At 34.9% G+C, this 20,257-nt stretch overlaps 1 protein-coding gene across 1 annotated transcript in view; it reads right to left on the reverse strand.

The window, feature by feature from the left end:
• Positions 1-20,257, reverse strand: part of ADAMTS20 (ADAM metallopeptidase with thrombospondin type 1 motif 20) — an 84,850-nt gene that overhangs the window by 41,799 nt on the left and 22,794 nt on the right. Inside the window, exons 5-15 of the mRNA XM_054274800.1 lie at positions 15,815-15,898; positions 14,984-15,108; positions 14,151-14,191; positions 13,738-13,843; positions 12,505-12,651; positions 11,715-11,856; positions 10,331-10,435; positions 3,480-3,625; positions 1,906-2,087; positions 1,673-1,809; positions 424-541 (exon numbers count right to left, since the gene is read on the reverse strand). Coding sequence (XP_054130775.1) covers positions 424-541; positions 1,673-1,809; positions 1,906-2,087; positions 3,480-3,625; positions 10,331-10,435; positions 11,715-11,856; positions 12,505-12,651; positions 13,738-13,843; positions 14,151-14,191; positions 14,984-15,108; positions 15,815-15,898 — 1,333 coding nt within the window. The remainder of the gene's footprint in view (positions 1-423; positions 542-1,672; positions 1,810-1,905; positions 2,088-3,479; positions 3,626-10,330; positions 10,436-11,714; positions 11,857-12,504; positions 12,652-13,737; positions 13,844-14,150; positions 14,192-14,983; positions 15,109-15,814; positions 15,899-20,257) is intronic.

Below are 20,257 nucleotides of genomic sequence, written 5' to 3' on the forward strand. Positions count from 1 at the left end.
GGCTGTATTTTTCACTCTAGGAGAAAAGGAACCTCATCAACTGCTCACAACAGAAACTTCTTTCTATCTCTTTGCACAACCAAAATGAGACATTGGGATATGTTCAGCTGCAAAGTTTCAGAGCAGAGAATGCAAAGTACAAAGCAGGAAGCATTCATCCTCTCAAAGTACTTTTACTCTCATAATTTCTTTTATTTTTGGCTTTGACTTTTGAGGAGATTGATTTTTTTTTCACTAGAATGAGTTAGTATGTCATAGTGCTTGCCTCTGTATCCTTGAGATGGAATGTGACTGAAAATCAAAGATATTTTTGTTGATAGAGGCCCTAAAGAACATACACTGAAATCCTTAAATGTAAAGAATAATTTCTAAGCCATAGTGAAGTGTGCATTAAGATTAAAAAAAAGGCAAAACAAACCTTACCATAATGAGCACTGTTGAAAGTACCTGCAAGTGTCTTACATGAAGAATTATCACCACCACAGATTCCACATTTGTCTCTCTTTGCCTTTGAATTCAAAACGTGATCACAGCCTGCTTGCTACAAATAATGATAAAAATAAAAAGGCCCAGTGTCACTCAGCCCAACAGAAAACAATGAAAATAAGTAATATAAGCTTCCCACTACCCCAAAATATTGTTGTTCACTGTATATATATATCTAGTCTTCCTTGGGAATCCATTAAAAGCCATCAATGGTTTTGGATTCTGCAATGTAAGGATAAAATAGAGTGGTGCAATCCCAACAGATTCCGCATGTCAAGATCTGCGTAAGAATACATAACAGTACATAAAAAATTTGTACTAAAAAATCAACATAATTTATAAATTTTAATTTATATTTACATTAAAAGTCTTGGAAGTCTAAAAGCAGTATGTATATATATGTATACATGGTCATCAATTCATTTAAACTCTGTCATTACTGAAAAGAAGCAAAGGAATACACACAGACTGTGCTGGTTAAACTAACATAAGCATAATTTTTGTTTATGTATCTTTACTTAAACTTCCAGGGGCTTTTTGAACTATGATAAACAGGACAATTCTCTGGCATTTCCTCTTTATTGAACCATATCAAAATAAGCTATATTTCCTCTTCATTCTGAATTTGCTCAATTTCACTGCAATCAGCAAAACCTCAACAAGGCTCTACAAAAAAGTCGAGTTGTTAAACTATAGCACCTTGCTTCTCCCAACAAAATCTTGTGGCAATGCCATAGCTGCTATTAAGCAGAGTGCTGAATTGATTTAAGGGTCAGTTCCTCCTGATTTGATAGTAAAATAATAATTACATAAACCATTTGCCCTTGGATTTTCTATTTCTATTTACTTCTTTGGTAGCAGAAATGCAATGCTAATAATTTCACAGCATGCTTCTTTCCTCCCTTTATCCTAATTTTGGATCAGTTTCTCACTGCTCACTTGAACAATATTTACTCTTCCACGTGTGAGGCTTAATGAGGCAAGACTGTGGGTCTTCAGATTCAACTATATGTTTTTAACTTAATTGCTTCCATTTCCAGATCTTTATTTTCATAGGTAATAAAATCAACTTAAGTGAACTCAGAACACCATATTTTCAGTAACGTTGATTTGCATTAATATTGAATATGTACTTTACCACCTGTTAAAATTGATTTTAATAATTAATAAGTTTAGATTTAAATACCCTGCATAAGCCTTGAACACAAAGGTCATTGGTTTCTGCTCCACAGGGAGTACCATCAGCAACTCTGTCCTTCAGCTGATAGTAGGAAGTTGTTCCAGAAACTCGGCAAAAAAGTTTACAGCGATCTTTCATAGCAACTGGAAAGAAAATCCAAGAGGTTTCTTGTCTGTTTTAAAAGTTTAAATAAAATAACATTTTTATTGTGTTAATTGAAAAGATGTGGGATTACTTACTACCACTGTACTTTGGAAGCCAGCGAACAGCAGAGGTAAGACCATTGATATTGAAGTGTTTACCATCAAATTCAGAGCACTGTTGCTCCCGAAAATCTTTTTTGCCTTTTGGACATGAATCAGTATTACATGACCGAAATTTCATCCTGCGACCAACACAGTACCTTCCTTCATTTCTTGGCCTAAGATAAAAGTAAATGTAAAACACACTCATTTTCTAAAATTGCTGTTTTACACAAAAAGTGGACTCAGTCACTGATCTACAGAGGAAAATCTCACAAAGCATCCTGGCAGCTGTGCAACTGATTTACACATGCTCAGCTTCTACTGTGCATTCAGTTATACCCAAAATAAACCCAAACCTTGTGAAATACTGTTGCTGAGATGGTAATCTCACTGAGGATGTTCATTAATACATTATTACTTTTACTTCTCTTACAGCTATAACTATTTACCCTGAGTAAAAGCATTAATAATTTTAATGCTTTTATCAATTTAGCTGAGATTACAGTCATATTTCTACACAAGCGGCACCTCCCTCAGTAATTTGAAATTATTACTTTACAGAGTGACAAAGAAAGAAGACAATTAGGAGCTAACACAGTCTTTTCTGTACTCTTAATATTGGTTTCACTTTGGGGATCAGAAGAATAAAAAAGGGAAATTGTGGAAAATGCCCCATTTACCGTAAAGTCTAAAATACATTTTAACAGTTATAAACCAAGACACAAAATAATTCAGAATTCGTATGTTCTTTGGGAAGAAAAAAAGAATAAATCAACTGCAAATTGATACTATCAATCACAAGAGACTGAAAAAGGCATTATCGAATGGCAATCTAGTCTACTGCCTCTTACTCATCAGAGAAAATAAAATGACCTGAGCCATTTGATTGAATTTCATTTATCCTACTGATAACGTCAAGCTGACATGACTTCCTAGAAAAACACTGAAACTACTCAGGCACGAGCTGTAGTTCCGCTTCTGGACAAGTTAAGGGTAAAGTTCTCCTTGACTTTTATTACAGAGAACAAAATCCACATGGAATTATTCAGTCAATGTAATTTTCTAATTATGAAGGGAAGTTTTAAATGCCTCTGTTATAACCACTGCTCCTTGTGGGTTGTTACTGGTGGTGATGTTGTGGAAAAGCCTTAAATCAAATCAAATCAAGTGTTTCACTAAAGAGATTAGTAGGGAATACATGTATTTATTTTTGCAGTTCTTACTGCAAAAAAAGCATCTTATGTTTAAAGAAACCTCAACAGTTAGAGTAAACCTAGAAAAAAAGACCCTGCCAAACTAATTTTTTAGAGACATCTGCACGAATGGATAATATTGCAGAAAGACATAAGTAATCTAAAGGTCTTCTGCATAATAAAGTCTGTAAACTTATCTCTTTCCAAACATGGCTGAAACAAGCATTTTTTGTTGGAGATTCAAACTGATTTGCACAGCCCACAATACCTCTATTTTATTTTGAGCCAATCCATAATTTTCTAATACCTTCATTATGTAAATGTAAAACACATTAGAACATAATAAAAAATGTAAAACACAATAAAAAAACATACTCTGGTCGATTACACAGCCTGGTGGTGCTCTTGATTCCACCTCCACAAGTTCTTGAACACGAGCTATATGGTCCCCATGGTCCCCATTCTCCATCTACAGGGCGCAGCTCCATTTCTTTGCTCACACAAATTCCATGGCGGCAGTGCTGCAGTGTTGACAAACAAAATAAAATTTGCAATTCAGTAAAAGGTTATGGCCTATTTGAGGCAGAAAAAGAATAAAATTTAAGCACCCACTACACATATCTGGATCTGGATATTTTCTAAAATGTTCAATTTTCCTTCAATATAACTTCCCCAGCAGCCTTGTTTTTAAAAAGCTATCCAGAGTACTTTGACAGCTAGGAAATCTACTGGATATTGAATACTTATCTGTCTTGTCACTTTATTCAAATATCTCCATAAGATCTTGAATTCCTGCTACATTTTAATAAAGCATAAAGTTCAAAAATACAACTGTCTCTTATATACAAGATTTTTTAGTTTAATTTTGAATTCATACTGATACAAAAAGTGAAAAGTTGAAAGAAACCACCAAGAAAATCAGGGTGTTTTGAACATCTCAAAAGCTAACTATCTAGTGGGATTGTTTGGGAAAAGCAGACAAGCATTAAAGACCTTGATTATGTAAAGCAAGATGATGCTATAGATTCATACTTGAACCTAGAATTTCATACCTATAACAGAAGGTGCAAAATATTTCAATTTATTAACATTTTATGCATTTTAAAATTTACTACTAATTTAACAAAGCTATTAACATTAAAATTAAATAGTTAAATTTTTTAAAAATAGTAAAGAAATAATAATTCTTAGAGCAAGATACTACATTACAATGCCTATTATGTTACTTTACATCTCATTTTCAGTGAAGAATTACCTATTTCCACTAAAAAATTACATAAAGGAGAAATTTTCATTTCATCTGCTGGGATTTACATTATTAAGAAGACAAAGACTGTAAGACTATTTTGTTGTGGTCATGCCAGTTATGAGACTTTACCACACTGTAATTGTACACTTTTACTGTTTACAGAAAATAATTATCTTTTTTCCCCCAGAAGCATCAACCTCTTGCTTCTAAGTATTTACTATCCCTGTTCCTGACAGCCTATGTTTCCACTTCAGTGATTATTCAGAAAGTACATGACTAAAAAGTCTAAATCAGAATCTTATGATGGGTGCATGTGTGACTTTTTCCAAAGAACCAACAGGAACTACCAGGACTAATCCTATTGATGACTTACAGCAGTTTGAATTCTAACTCACTTGTATCCTTTAGAAAATCCCAAGTAGTATATTTGATCACAACACAGTGGAATAGTTTACATACTAAAATACAATATTTACGAGATACTATAATTTCAACACTACACATCCTGCTGACTTCTATGTGGGAAACGTGTCAACTTTATCCTTGACTTCAAACACCCTCTGAGGCATCAAAGACTGCCCTCATCTGGAGACAAGGCACTGGCCAGGACTGAATACATGGGGTCAGTCCTCATACATAATAGAGAGAATTCTTTATTTTAGAAGCCTGTTTGCAGACTCAGGATTAGATTGTCCATTAATTAGGTTTGTTGTCAGGAGGGATTCTGCTAGTTGTATTGACAGGGAGTGGCTCATCCCATCTTTCCCTGCAGGAAATATAGTGTATGGATCAGTCACTAGAGCAGGTTATATCAACTCAATTACTTGTTATTTCTAAAGCCTAGGCTTTGCCTCTCTGCAAGACGAAACAGCCTCAAATTACCTTAAACTCAGGAAGGATTCTGATAAATAAAGTCTCTGGCACATAAAACAATTAAATAACTTCTGATACACAAAAGATTAAATAATAAAACAAGTATTAAACCTCGTACTTTTACAATTAATTTAAATGTTACATAGAATCTCTTAAGAGTTATTACAAATTTATTGCAGAAACTACCAAGAAACAAGCTTCACTGAACACACAAAAATTGTGTGCAGTCTTTCTGGATATAGCTGACTGGCACAAAATTCAAATCTTGTGGTTTTATCACTGCTTAAAATAACTCCTCAATTTTTTTTTCCTTATTAGTATATGTTTTTGTTATATTGATACTTATGCTCACATGCTATCAAACATTTTGTTCTCAAAATAGGAATTTTTTACAGAAGCAGGTTCTCTTTTCAGGCTTCTGCCTAAGTTCCTAATCAAACTTGATGATAAAATTGCTTGCCTGAATAATTCCTTGTCACACCAACTCTTGCATATAGGCCATATCTTTTAATCTCTGTATGCCTTCCCCTAAGAATATGATCATTCCAGTTGACTCTCAGACCCAAAGCAAATGCATAGAACTGTGTAAACAATTCCGTCAATTGACCAGATCATCACTTAATGCTAAAACTAATGCTTTAACCTAAAACCAGAAAGCCACCATTATTTCACTGCATATGAATTCTCACTGGAGTGCTTACTGTTAGTCTGTATTATTTTTTTTCAAGATGGCCTTCAGGTACCTTTACATGCAAGCCTTCTAATACCTAATGTCAAATCCCTAGCAATCAATCATAGACTTTCTACATAGTCCATCCATAATAAGGAACATTAAGAACTTGCCTTTCCAAGAACTGTCCTTAGCATCTTACGAAATAATTTTTTTCTACTATAGGCTGAAGAGTCTAAATCTTCCTTTACAAAATGAACACTGCATTCTAATATAGACAGTGATCTAGCATTTAGGCTCTTTGTCTATCCAGAAAAACATTTACAATAACTTGAAGGCAGATTTCAAGAAAAGAGTTTTTAAACAAAATTTTATAGCCTCAACAGTACAATTTTGATCCATAAAAATGCAAAGCATATGCTTACATCTGGGATTTTAATAGCTTATTCAACAAACTTGTCTCAGCTATTATTCAGCTGCATTCCTACAGAAGCAACATGATGAAGTCAAGGTAGAAAACTCCTGCACCAGACAGATGTTCCTCTGTGAATTCATGTGAATCATTGCTAACAATTTTTTCTACATTCTTATGGCAAATATAGCATATGTGTCATGTAAAGTGGGTATGACATAATTCCAAACATACCAATTGCAGCAAGTGGCGAGGCTGCTCTAGTCAAGATCAACACTTGGTTTTCTGTCAAAAAACCTAGAAATGCTTCAAATTTGGAATCAATAAACCTATGGGTACCCAAAATTGGTTTTATTAATAATCTCCTTATAATAAGCACTTGGAGTCTTTCCTATGGATTAACCTATGACTAGATAAATTGCTTTTGACAGCTTTCAATTTATCTCTAACTAAACTTTCTAAATTTCCAGGAAAGCAATCTGGGAAGAAATGATTAAAGCGTTACTTGACAGGCTATGCTCAGCTTTGACTGAATGAAGGAGAGGGGTGGATGCATGCAGAACAGGACTAGAGCTCCTCTGAAATCAAGCACTGCCCACACAGCGCACCAAGATGAGAAGTGGGACCCTAAGGTACATAAAAGGAGCTAAACTAGAGCTAAACTAGAGTTAATAAAATGAGCATACAAAGCAGAAGAAATGGAGCTTGGAAGGACATCAAACTGAAGGTGTCACCTCAGCATCTCAGGTCTTTATCTCAGACAAGTCTACATTTATTACTCAAATGACATTATCTACAAAATCCACACTATTTAAGTTTTTTCAATGTTTTCAACTTTTTCTTACAGAAAAATTGCATAATTTTTTTCTCCCTTGAAACTTCTAATTTTCTGAAATTATAGCTCAAAGAAAAATATTTCACAGAAATCCCAGTTTACAGAAAAAATTTATGGTTTGAGCCCATACTTTACTCTGTTCTTACAGTTCAAAAAATCTGCTGCTGCTTTCCAGATGGTGAACATATTCCCCTATCCCCAACTCTGATAAAATCCACATGATTTTTTTACACTTACTTTACATATATATACAGTGAAATTATTTATTCTTTCAGATTCAATATCTTCATTTATTACATTGACAAAGTAGTCATCAATGCTATGTCAAGCTATGCAACAATTCTTAATAATAATCAATTACTGGGTACTACCTACCAGTCAAGAACAGCAAATATAATTCAGAATTAGATGGGTATTTCTTTTACTGTTCAAAGCAATTCTTTGTTGCTCTGCATTCTCATTCTCAGTTATATCTGTATCCCTGTCTTTTATGCCAAAAGGACTAGGATGAAATCTTAGTTTATTTGATTGCTATTCTGGATATTTTTAGATGTTATCTCAATACACATTACATATCTACAGTGAATAGAATTGATTAACATGTCTCTAAAACACAGAAAAGCACATTCTTTCCAATCCAACTGTTACTTGTACCATGTGAATTCCTTCTTGCTGTTAAAGAGATTTTTCCAAACTTCATGGACAGTTAGTTTTTTACAGTGTTCAAGTAGCAAACTGCCATTATGCAGAACACGGGGATATCCCCAGGACACTGAAAAGTTTAGGTCAGAATCATATAGCTACGTCCTACCTCCCCATTCCAATGCTCAAGGAATCAAAAGAATATGGGCATATTTCTATACTCCTCAGGAATCCAGGAAGGACCAGAGTGCAACCTTTTGGAGTGCCTCAAAAAACCAGTAATAAACGACTCATACTTTACTGGGTATTTTTGCTGTTATTTTCATACCAATAAAGACTTTTTCTGAGAATGCCACTCCTGGAAGAGAGGTGTTTTCAACAATTTTTCTTCTTTGGAGGTGGGTTTTTTGTGACTCAGATATGCTTCACTAAATCCAACTATTAGAGCAGTCCATCGAGCAAGATCCAATAATACAACACATGATGTTTGAAATCTGAACTTAAAAAGTTGATACTAAAATAACAAATGCCTTAAATGGGTCTTTTCTGTATCCATCACAGCAATAATGTTGTAAATGCTAAAAATAAATCAATTTAGCTTGCTGGGAAATATTAATTACAATTAATAGTCACCATCTCTTATGCCCATTAACATCAGTGGCAACTTGCAGTCTGAGCTTGAGAAGAGCTGTCCCTTAGTCAGGAACAGATGACAATTTGTCAGATTAATTAATTGCTGTTCTTTCTTACATCTTTCAGAGGTAATGACCATAATTAGCTCTTTACTTCCTAGAGAAAAATGGTTCCACTGCGCTAATTACATAAAAAAGGTTTTTGTATTCTTCTATAAAAGAAGTCCTCTGATGTTGGTAAATTAGAGTCAATTTAACTGAAGGTGACAAATGAAGTTTACATAAAAGAAGAACTTCCTTTCTGATGAATGACTGACTGAAAAATGGGTTAAACATTTTAACACCAACAGCATGCAGAGGCTACAATCAAGCAAAGCTTCCACTACAGCCTTCAAGTAACTTTTTCTAATCTTGCAAAACTGAAAGAAGCCATTTGAGACAGTTTACCCACTACATTTGTTTTCCATTAAGACACTATTTTCAAATTCCTCATTAATATTGTCTTACCAAACATAGAATCTCGTAAGATTAAAAGTTATTGAGGAAAAATTAGAAATAACTGAGTGAAATGTAGCTGCCTATTATACAAGGAAATTAAATTAGAGCTTTTAATAATTTTTGAACATATAAAATTATTTTTAAAAAAATTAACATTGCTCCCACATTGCCACCTGAAGCCGCCAAAGCACACTACTATATAAAAGCAGCTCAACATAATAAACCACCCATACTTAAGATAATCATTGTCATACCTTACCATGTAAAATCTCAAAAACATTTATTCTCACAATACCCTGACAAATAAGAAAACACTCCTGTTTGCTGGTGGTGAAGTAAGACATGAAGAAGACAAATACTAGACCAGTAAAGAACTTAAGCACCTTATTTTTATTCACTTCCCAAACCACATACAAATCCAAAACTGGAAACTGGATACAACTAGCCTCTGCCATTGCTTCTGTTTCTATTGAGGTTCTGTAAGTGCCTTGACTGTATCTAGTAATAAGATATTCACGATCCTTATGGACATCCCAAGGAAGGCTATATTGTCCAATTTTACAGATCAGGATCAGAATTCAAAGACTTGCGAATGAAGAAGTAGTGAGTAGCACCCTTATCACCCAAAAACTCCTTACCAAATAAACCAATGAGCAGAACATAGGAAATGCAGTTTCCACTTCTTTTTCTTTAATCTGTCAAAGCATTTAATCTGTACTTCAAGCAGCCAGGTAGTCTTACACATTGGGGTATAAATGAGAAGAGAGCTTCTGTTTCTAGCACTGAACAGACCCAAATATCCTGAGTTATGTTACAGTAGGAAAGACAGAAAATGAACATGAGTTATGTGTGCTAAAGGCACTTCCTGGAGCGGGTGAAGAGCTATTGACACATGCTTTCCTATTTGCTCTGAAACAGATACAGTGCAGATATAAATATCTGAGACCAGAATCCAAAGACTCCCTCTTACAAAAAGCATACACCTGTACCTAAGTGACTCATATGTAATTTGTGCTGGTTCGATAAACAGCCTCTACAGGATGAACTGGGGGAAACACAGTTTAAGGATGTCATATTTCAGATAATTTTACTTTGGACCCTACCAATCAGGAAAAAAACAACTTATGCATGAGCTGAACATTTCAAACAGAAGGAAAGATGTCAACTTTCCCCTGACTTCTTTCACCTATTTTAAACCAGTGTGGCATCTGTAAACTTTCATAATTACTCTGAATAGACAAACTGTGGGTTTTTATGTCACAAGATTACAGAACTAAGAGAAACAGCATGTAAAGTCAGGTAGACAATTTTCACACCCTCAGTAGTCTATAGGCACAGTATTGTCACACAGCAAGCACTCATCTTTCTTACCTACATCCAAAATTTCAAGTACTGAGAAACAAAACAAGGCTTACCATGCCTACACCACAAGCTGTTCCATCAGCCAAAGGCATGTGCTGAGTACGACAGCCCTTGTGAACACCTTCTGTGCTCGTGCACCATAAGCGTTTGCATTGTTTCTAAAAAGAAAACCAGGTTACTTTTTTTGCACTGGCAATACCATTTTAGACATTAGTGGTGATTATTTTATTGTTTTATTGATTGTGTTATTTTTATTTTCTCACACCATGCAGGCTTAGGGTTTGCTATTTTCACAGATAAAGCCCCACAGAACCAAAACACATTTTGCTTAAGACCAAGCAGGAATGTGGAATTTCTGAAATTGATCCCATCAGATTAATAGATAACTTCATTTTCTACTTCAGTAGAAAATTTATTTAAAAGTGTAAGAGGTTATGGGTAATACTACACACAACAGTTTCCATTGAACCCCTCAGAAGAGGACCCTAAGTGAATTTAACAGGAATTAAATGTACTGTCTAGAAAATTAAGCAGAAAGCCTCATTTTCAAATTGCTAAAAGATTCTTAATAGACAAATAACCCTTACAGATTAAACAAATTTATAAATCAGTTTTCAGTAACACCATCTTCAGGTGTTTGAAATCCCCTTTTCCTTTCCTTTAATATTTTCACAAAGTCTGACCCCTCTTTATACAACATTTTACCTCACCAAAAAGCTCCACTTAATTCAGTTTGAATTTGAGCTTAAATGCTCTTCTTTAAACAGCTCCAACAAGACATACAATGCTGGTAGAGGAATTTTACAAGTTGCTCCAAAATCTAACTCTACCCAAAATCTTGTCAGCAGTGAATAAAGTGTTATATTTGTGTTTATATTGCAACGGCCACATTAAGTTTTCAAGATACAACTTAAGTTTCAGTACTAATCTGTTTGAGTTTTCTCTCAGTTTTGTATACAAAACTGTCAGGCATGAAAATATTTTTGGACTCTGACAAAGTAGAGGGAATCTACAATTTGGAACAAACATTTAGAAGAAATGTTTGAGATGGTCTATTTTTAAGTTGTAAGTTTCTAAAAAGCATTAAAAGAAGCAGAGAAGCAAGATCTGCTAATGTAAGATATTATGAAAACATTTGCAGGAAGTGCTGAAATAAATCCCTTTAAGTTGTTGCAGGAAACTTTAGCATATGCAGCTTTAGATATTTTAAAAGAATTCTCACATTCATAGATATGGAAATCAAAATGAATTAAACCTATTTTCTATTGCTATAGATTTCTCACATGTGAAATTGCAATGCTGTATACTGAACTCTTCCACTTCAAAACAATATAACCTGAAATTTTACTTATTTCAGGATAAAATCATTCCAAAACCAGTACTTTTCAGTAATTTTTTAGCCTAGATTAAGCATAAATTTGCCTGGTTTTCACTCACCATGTAAGGGCATACTTGTGACCCAATACCAAAAGTAAGCTCACACTGCTTGTTGACATCATACATTGACCCAGGCAGCTGAGAGGAGAGATGGTATGTTTCTCCACTAGGTTTGTCTAGGAGGCACTCACCATAACCAGTACTGTTGTAAAACAGGAACAAAATGTGAATAAATCACTCAACTCATTGGGAACCTTCTCACTATTCACACAACATTTTACACACACATATCTCAGCAGAGTTATGTGTTTGCATGCTTACTTGCCTGTATAATGACTTTAACTGAATTAATGAATAAAGAAATGTACCAGATCACTTGATTTTCCTTTTTTTGTGTTTTGCATTTAGATCCACCAAAAAAAAATTAAGTGGGGTTTTTTCTCATTTTTTAAAAAAGGAAAAAATGGTACTACCTAAATTATACCCATCACTTATTTTTAACAAAAAAACTTTAGAAAATAAAGGGTGCCTATTCTAACCTACTAAAATAATCTTAAAGGTATTTTCAATCAAAAATACCACTACATTAAAAAAATTTCTAAGCTTTACATGTTCAGTGCAACTTTAATGGTTATAATTCACAAAAAAAGTTAAATACATGTATTTTTCTGGAGGACTGAGGCCCTGCAAGTCAGTGGTTAAACCAAAGAACAGTGCAAAAACTATATTTAAGCAATACCTTTAAAATACTTCTCAGAAATAAATGAAATTGGTAAGGCAAAAAAAACCCAAAAAAAAACCAAAAACCAAAAAACTCCACTCCAAACCATAGCATTATATTGATACTTACTCAAGAAATTCAGTGATGTATTTTTGACTGCATTTTGACCAGGTCCATGGACTTGTATGATAATTTAAAGTTGGAGCCATCACATGATATTGGTGTTTAATTCCAGCTTCTTTACATTTAAAACTATCATCATGAGGCACATTAAACCTAAAAAGCAAAAGAGATAAACTCCAAAACAAATTCAGCAATAATTAACTGAAAGTTTCTTTGCTGCAGCAGCAAATGCTTGAATTTTGAGTTTGAGAATGCCTTAAAATTTAATGGGACCTAATGCATCTATCTGACCTTTTTGCAATAGGTATCTTTAAAATGACTTACATAATTATCCCCTTATCCAAATGCTCCTAGTTGTATAGTGGTGGGTACAGGAAGAATTGTACAAGAAACATATTTTTTTAGCTTACCAGAAAAATTCCAGTGTTTTAGGAGTGCGACACTATAAAGGAACAACCCATGTCCTCAACTGAATATACAGGCCATGGCTGGTCTGTTCACAACATGCAACCCAACACTCACATCATAACTCTCACTACTCAGAAACAAAAACTGCAGAGCACACGATTATCATACTCAATGCAACTAACATCTTACATTACTATCTCAGTTCAAGTACCAAGACAAATAGCATGTGTCTAAGTGGACTTGCAGGCACAAGAAAATGAACAAGCTAGCTACTGAGCTCTGTACCGTCATCGTTACCTACACTGCAGCATGCTCATGGAGCTAGAGTATAGCACCTTTCTGCCATCACTGATGAGGTATGCTTCATAAAATAAAATGCTGTCATCTCCTCTTATTTTTCAGTGTAAAGTATTTCTCTTTGTGTTACTCTACTGTACTCTGAAAGGATCAAACACAAGGAAGAATATTTCTGTGTTATATTAACAATTGTCTTTTCTTAAAGGTAAATTCCTAACAGGGCTAGAATACACTTAGAGTTAACAGACTATTTTGCACTACCTAGGGTATGTCCCAGTTTCCCAACCAGTTCATATGACAAAAGGAGAGAATCCATCTCTTTGGACAGTTTTTCCTAAAATTAAGGATACCAACCAAGTTATAAAACTCACAATTTCTTAACCAGGCTCACTGCAAGGGGCAAAAATAATGACTCTTCTGAAAGGCCACATCAAACTGCAACCTCTTAGAAATGCAAATCCCACTGCTGAAAATTGGTCACATTAAAAAGGAAATTAAACAAAAACAATTACCTGCCAAGAAATATGTACTTACACATGTCCAAGCTCATGTGCTATAGTAAAAGCAGCACTCAATCCATTTTCTTCACTTACAGAACAACTGCGCAGTGGGTCACACATTGTACCTAGCTCTGCTAAACCTGCAAAATTGAATCCTTATATAAAAGCTTAAGGGAATGAATTGTCACATATTGCCATGCATTACAGTGAATGCTATGGCACTCAAGTCAAAAGTTGTGCCTCAAGTATGTAGCAAATTTACACAAAACAAACAACCACCTGGCACCAAAGTACATGCCAGGAGAGAATAGCAATAAGAAATGGGAAACCATTATTTTTGTCTGTGTGGTTTAAATTTTGGATCTATTTTCTGACTATTCCTAAACCAATATTGACACTAATATTCTTATATATGTAAAATCATACTGATGAAAAAGAGTAACTCACCAAGAGTATCACACTTCTCTCTAGCTCTGCAGATATCTTCCCTTGAAAGAAAATATTTATTTCAAATCATTACAGTATATAAAAGAATATTTGAAAAGTATTTCACTGTTGCTATACTAGTTACAGCAATTGCAAATCTGATTCTCATTTTCTAATGTTACAGGCCATTCAAACCATTTGTATTCTAGTGAAAGAAGTAATTTAAATTCACCAGACTAAGCCCACAGTGATGCCTTTTATCTAGCATGCAAAGAATAAAAATATATTATGTTCTTTCTCTAGAAGCAGAAGGTAGCTTAAGTATGAAATGATGCTGAAAAACATGCAAATTGCAGTATACTTGAAACCTTACTGAGGGAAAAATCAGTGAAAAAGAGACTATTCCAAAGGAATGAACATCAGAACCATCACTGAGGTGACTGGTGTACAGGCAGAAAAGATACTAATATTTATATGCTTTCCATTTTATGCTTTTCATAGTTCTGATTACATCAGGCTATCAGGAGCTGTCTGTCACTGCATCCTTCAGCTGACTCTAACAACACTCCTCCCCTGTCACATATATGTACCAAAACTAGAGATTTAACTTCCGTGCAACACTTGCAGGTCTAATTAATTTCTGTCATTACCTGAAGGATAATCAGATGCTTATCTATCAATACAGCAATGTCAGAGTAATTGCTCACATATTGATAATCAGTGTTTTGGAAGGGCAAGATAGTGTTATTCACTTATCTATGAATAATGAATGGTTGAAAGATTATATTGTAAAAACAAAACTGAAGCATTTGTCTCACCTAGGTGGGTAACTGTGGCTATTTTAGATACTGTACCTGGTGATGAGAACAGCAGTATCGTGATGAGAAGGGTGAGTATCATCCAAAGTGTTTTGTGCTTGCTGCCATAAGCAAAAATTACGCAGAGTGGTAGCTGCATTAAAAGTGATAGCTGGTCCTTCCTAAGCAAGAAATGGCCAAAAACATCAAATAAGGGCTTCAATATTCATGCACTTGCACTTACTGCATTGTCATTTGTGCTGCTAATCTACAAAGTAATGACTTGTGCATGGAAAGAAAGTCAGCAGGACTCGACATAAGAATTCCCTCAGCACATTCTTTGAAGGGTCAGATCTGAATTCATCTACAAGTCATCAGTCAAAAGAAGCCATTATTCTAAACAATGTATGTGAGCATTTACCATGTGCTCAATATTAGCAAATATAGTGACAAAACATTTATAATAAATAAATATAAATCCACATATTTGAAAAGCAAGTACTTCTTACAATCTTAAAATACTACAGCTGTTAGGGCTGAAAGCCTTCCATCGGAACCCTCTATAAAAAGTACTATTTTCCTGTCATGTTTCCATGAGCACAACCACACTTCAGGTAGTTCTGCCATACGCTTTCATATACTATCTGGTTTATGTCAGTATAGGTCAAATGGACTTACTAATACAGACAGGAAAATAGAGGCATTAAATACAGGCCTTGAAGTTAACATTGCATTTGACATATTGTTTCCTATTTTAAAACAAAATTATGTAGTTAAAAAAATATTTTATATTTAAATTAAAAAAAAACAACTTTGTAATTACAATGTAAGTTCATGCATTTTGTTTCTAATATAAGAAAGAAATCTTTTAAATATTTCTTTTCTTACCTGCTCATTGTGAATTACAATTAATTTGACAATAACTATATTTATAAGATTTCCAATACTTGAATCTTTATAAATAGCTGCAACCTAATGAGAAAAAAAGAAGATTAGAGTATTAAACTCACCTGGTAAACTATCTCTTTTAATGAAACAAACAAATTACCAAAGCAAATCAAGCCACTACACAACAGGTATCTCATGCATCCAACTGTACCTTCTACCCAAGGACACGGTGACAAAAAAAAGAATTTCTCAGTTTTTAATATGCAAATAGCTTCACTATAGTCATTTCCAAACAGAGAGACAACATGTTGAAATGATAATGTAAAAAGTACACTTATATAGTTTATTGATAAAATATCAAAGAAAGGAAAAAAGTACTGTTACTGTGACTGTGAGGCATAAGCTGCTTTATATGGATGATTTGCAGAATCAATGGAAATATAAGAGAGTCTTAAAAAGCAACTTTGAACAAATAAGTTTTTATCTTGCTCTTAATGGAAGCTAGACTGAGCTGTAAAACTGTATAAAAAATAAACATGACATATACAAAGATATCTTTCTGCATTCATAAAATTTGTATTTATATACCCAACAGGCATTTTTATACATACCCTTGCAGACAGATAGTAAAATTCATGAGTCAATTCCATGCAACTTTCAAAGTGAACTACTTTGAAAGTTATTATTCATAAAAACAGTAAAAAAAATTTTATGCAATCCAAGTAACAGCTTCAGAAACCTCATCCATGTGAATTCTGGCTTAAAGCAGTAGTCGAATGACAGCCTTATGTAAACAAGAGTTGCCACCAAACACAGTACTGCCTTTCCTCCCTTCAAGCTTGTGCTAAGGCTGCAAGGCTCCAAAGTGATCAAGGAACTGATACAACCGCAAATTTTTGGGGTTTTTTTAATCACATTTTACTGGTCAATATGCTCTCATTTCTTGTGCAGTCTCCAACACAAGTGCTGACAGAGGGAAAGGGGAAGAAGAACAGACTTCTTTCAGAAGTCTTTTGAGCCACTTGAACTGGCTCAAATTGTTTGTGAAACCACAGCCTTGCAGTGTATAAATTCTATTTACCTCAGGTCAACTAATACTGCTAAAACTTAGAACTGGGGCTCCCAACTCATGCCCTACCTGTCTCTAAACTGGAGACAACACAATATGCAGTACTGTCCTTCATTCCTTTGTTGACAAACAAGCTGGAAGTAGAGGATTCAATAAGGGTAGGGGCTTCAGAACCCATGTGGAGAACATATTTCAGAGAAGTACAGCTATTGTTTGCTTCTTTCCATACAGGCTCCTTTCTTGGTAACTAACCAGCAAGTAGTCAATTATTCTTAGGTGGGAATAAGGAACATCTCTCAAATACTCACAAAAGTGCTGAATCCATTGGGCATGGACAAACTCAGAAGCCTTTACAAAAGGTATCTGAAATGCTCAAGCAAAATTTAGGCAGAATTGAGGGGAATAAACTATCATTTTTCTAATATCAAAATTACTTAACCACAATCAAGCTCATAATGTATTCTTCTACTTTGAAATCCACTTTGATAAACTTAGAAAGGATATTTCTGGACCTTTATCCTCTCCACAGTCAAAGTATACTCCTATAGGAACTGCTGTTTTACAATAACACAATTATCACATCCATCTCAACTCATGTAACCTATAGGGAGCAAATTCCTATAGGTTTGCTCCCTATAGGTTACATGAGTTGAGATGGATGTCATGGTCAATTGAGAAGGAGAAGGGATGAGCTGTTCTGTAGACATGACTATCTACAGATATGTATTTAAACATACATTTCCATACAAGACATGAAGAGCAGCTATTTCATTTCTTCATCCCTTTACTATGGAAAGAGACAAGATGTTTAATTTTTAGATGTATGAGGCTAAGGCAGATTAATTCCAGCCCAGCTCTTTCAAGTTTTATTTTTCTTCAGCAAAGAAGAAACAGAATATGGGTTCATATGGCATTCCAAAATCATGTCAGAGAGGAATCTGAGATGAGATCTGTGAGGATCTTTGGCTTATTCCAAGAATTGGAAGACACTTGTTCCAAGGATTGATTCTAATACCATTTATAAGAGGCACTTACAACTGAGAATTTGTTACAGTATAAACTTATACAAGAAGATTACATGTGTAGAGCAGTAACACAGACTTCTTTCACTGGACATAGTTGTTGCACTTGGCCTTGTAGACCTCCATGGATTCACACAAGCCCACTCCTCAAGCAACTCAGCCGTGTCACTGAACTTGGTGTCATGTGAAAACTTGCTGTGAGTGCATCCAATTACACTGTCAGTGTCATTGATAAAGAGTTAGTTCCAATATGGACCCTTGAGGGACACCACTCATTACTGGTTTCTGTTTGGAAATTGAGCCATTGATGATACCTCTTTGGACTGGCCATCCAGTCAATTCCTTATCCATCTAACAGTCCATGCATCAAATCCACATCTTTCCAATTCACTGGACAGATTGCAATGGGGGGCTGTATCAAAGGTTTTACAGATGACCAGGCAGAGTTCTTTCCTTGCCCCTGGTGCAGTTACTCCATCACAGAATGCCACTAAATTAGTCAGAAACATATCTTAATTAACTTGTAAATCAGTCTTGTTAGTGTCTGGTTTTGGAACAGAAAGCTCTGAAGCTCAGGAACCAGATGCATTTCACTGGCTGTCAAGTAAAGAGCATGCAGGTCATCTGAGGTAGTGACACAATCAACAAAAACCAACACATGACTTGTCCAGTACTCTAAGACTATACATCAGGTAGAATAGGCAAAGGGATTGAGAACTGAATGGGAGAGTTAACTAGGTTCAGCTAACACCAAACAATGCCTGAATGCCTAAACTGCGACTTTTAACCTTCAGTGCAAAACTAGCCTTAAGTTTCCCAAATGCCTCCTCTGCTATAGTAGAGATAATTTCTGCTCCTGGGTGATTCGAATGATCCAGGCAAGGAGTTAAGGCTGGATCCTTCTTGTAACTAAAACTTAGCAGTTCTTGTTCATCGTTGTAGTACTACTTATACCGTAGTTGATGGATGTTCCCTCATATACATTAATAGTTCTTTGAAAAAAATCTTTTACTGCTGTGCAAGTGCTTTCTGTCAAGGCTGTCCTGCTGACAAAATCTGGAAACATAGAGGAGGCAAAGAAACCAACCCAAAACACAAAGAGTCCTCCTTCCTGCCTGTTGACCCAAAGTCCATTTAAAATAATTGAGTAAGAGTGTAACTTCAAAACACAAAACTAGTTACTCATACCTCAGAGCTGCATTAGACTGAGTAAGTATATGAGAGAAAAATATCTCACTGCATGCCTGAAGAGAATCTGTTGCAGGACTTTCAACACTATATCTATGCACCATCTGAATTATGTACTGGTTATCTCTCTGCAGAATAGCTGAGGACTGAAATTATGTCATGTAGATGCCAGAAGTCTGCAGCTCCTGCCAAAATCTGAAACATACCTGTTTCCATTATGAGAGAAACTAAGTTCATGCTAAATATAAAATAACGCTGCTCTCATTAATCCTATGTTTGAGTCAAACTATGGATCCTTTGCCTCATGACCATGACCTCCAAACATTTAGTTATTACCACTGCTTTGAAAAGATCAAGAGCAAGACTGTATGATGATAACAAGATGCTCTTACCAGCAAAGTTCAGTATACATTCTCAGCATGTTGAACAACTGTGAAGAGAAATGTCCTGAAAACTGATAACCACAAATCAAACTTGAAGATTTACCTAAGGAACTAGGCAGACTAAAATAATCCACGGAGACTTGAAATTTTACAGTGATGCAGGAAACTATCAAAGATCTGGAATATAAGATTCTTATTTTCAGTGAAAAAAAATTAAGAGGCAAGTAGTCCCTTCTCCTGTATTCTAAGGATACTGCTCTCAGTCATCTCTTATTGGAAGCATTCATAAAAAGGGATGATGAAATGGGATAGGAATTTAATAGCATACACAATTTCTTTACAATTTCCAGATCCACTTGGTTTACAGTGATCTAAATCCAGGCTTCAGAGAAGTAGCAGATAATAGCCAAGATAAAGTGAAATTAGTTTCAAAAGATTTTTCAAACTCTTAAAACCAGTCTTCACATCAGAATACAACAAAGAATGGGGAAAAATATAAATTAAACTAGTTACACTTTAGTGGAAGGATCACAGCTTTTATTTTCATGGAAGTGTGAAAGATTAAGTCAGACAGCTGTGGCTGCCAGTTTACTGGAAGCAACTTGGTCACAAAGTTGAGTTTCTCTTGACAATCCTGTTGCAACTGTCCATGAAAGTGTGACTGAATAGAGGTAAAACACCCTATTTAGAAAAGGTGCTGATAAACAAGCAAGTACCCCTAGAGGCTGGAAGGTAAGTAAATGATATATCCAAATCCAATTGGATATATCTTGTTTAGCTC

Source organism: Melozone crissalis, unplaced genomic scaffold (assembly GCF_028551555.1).
Source record: "Melozone crissalis strain CALT ecotype California unplaced genomic scaffold, PUWL_Pcris_2 ptg000004l_1, whole genome shotgun sequence".
In the NCBI taxonomy this organism is placed as follows: Eukaryota; Metazoa; Chordata; class Aves; order Passeriformes; family Passerellidae; genus Melozone; species Melozone crissalis.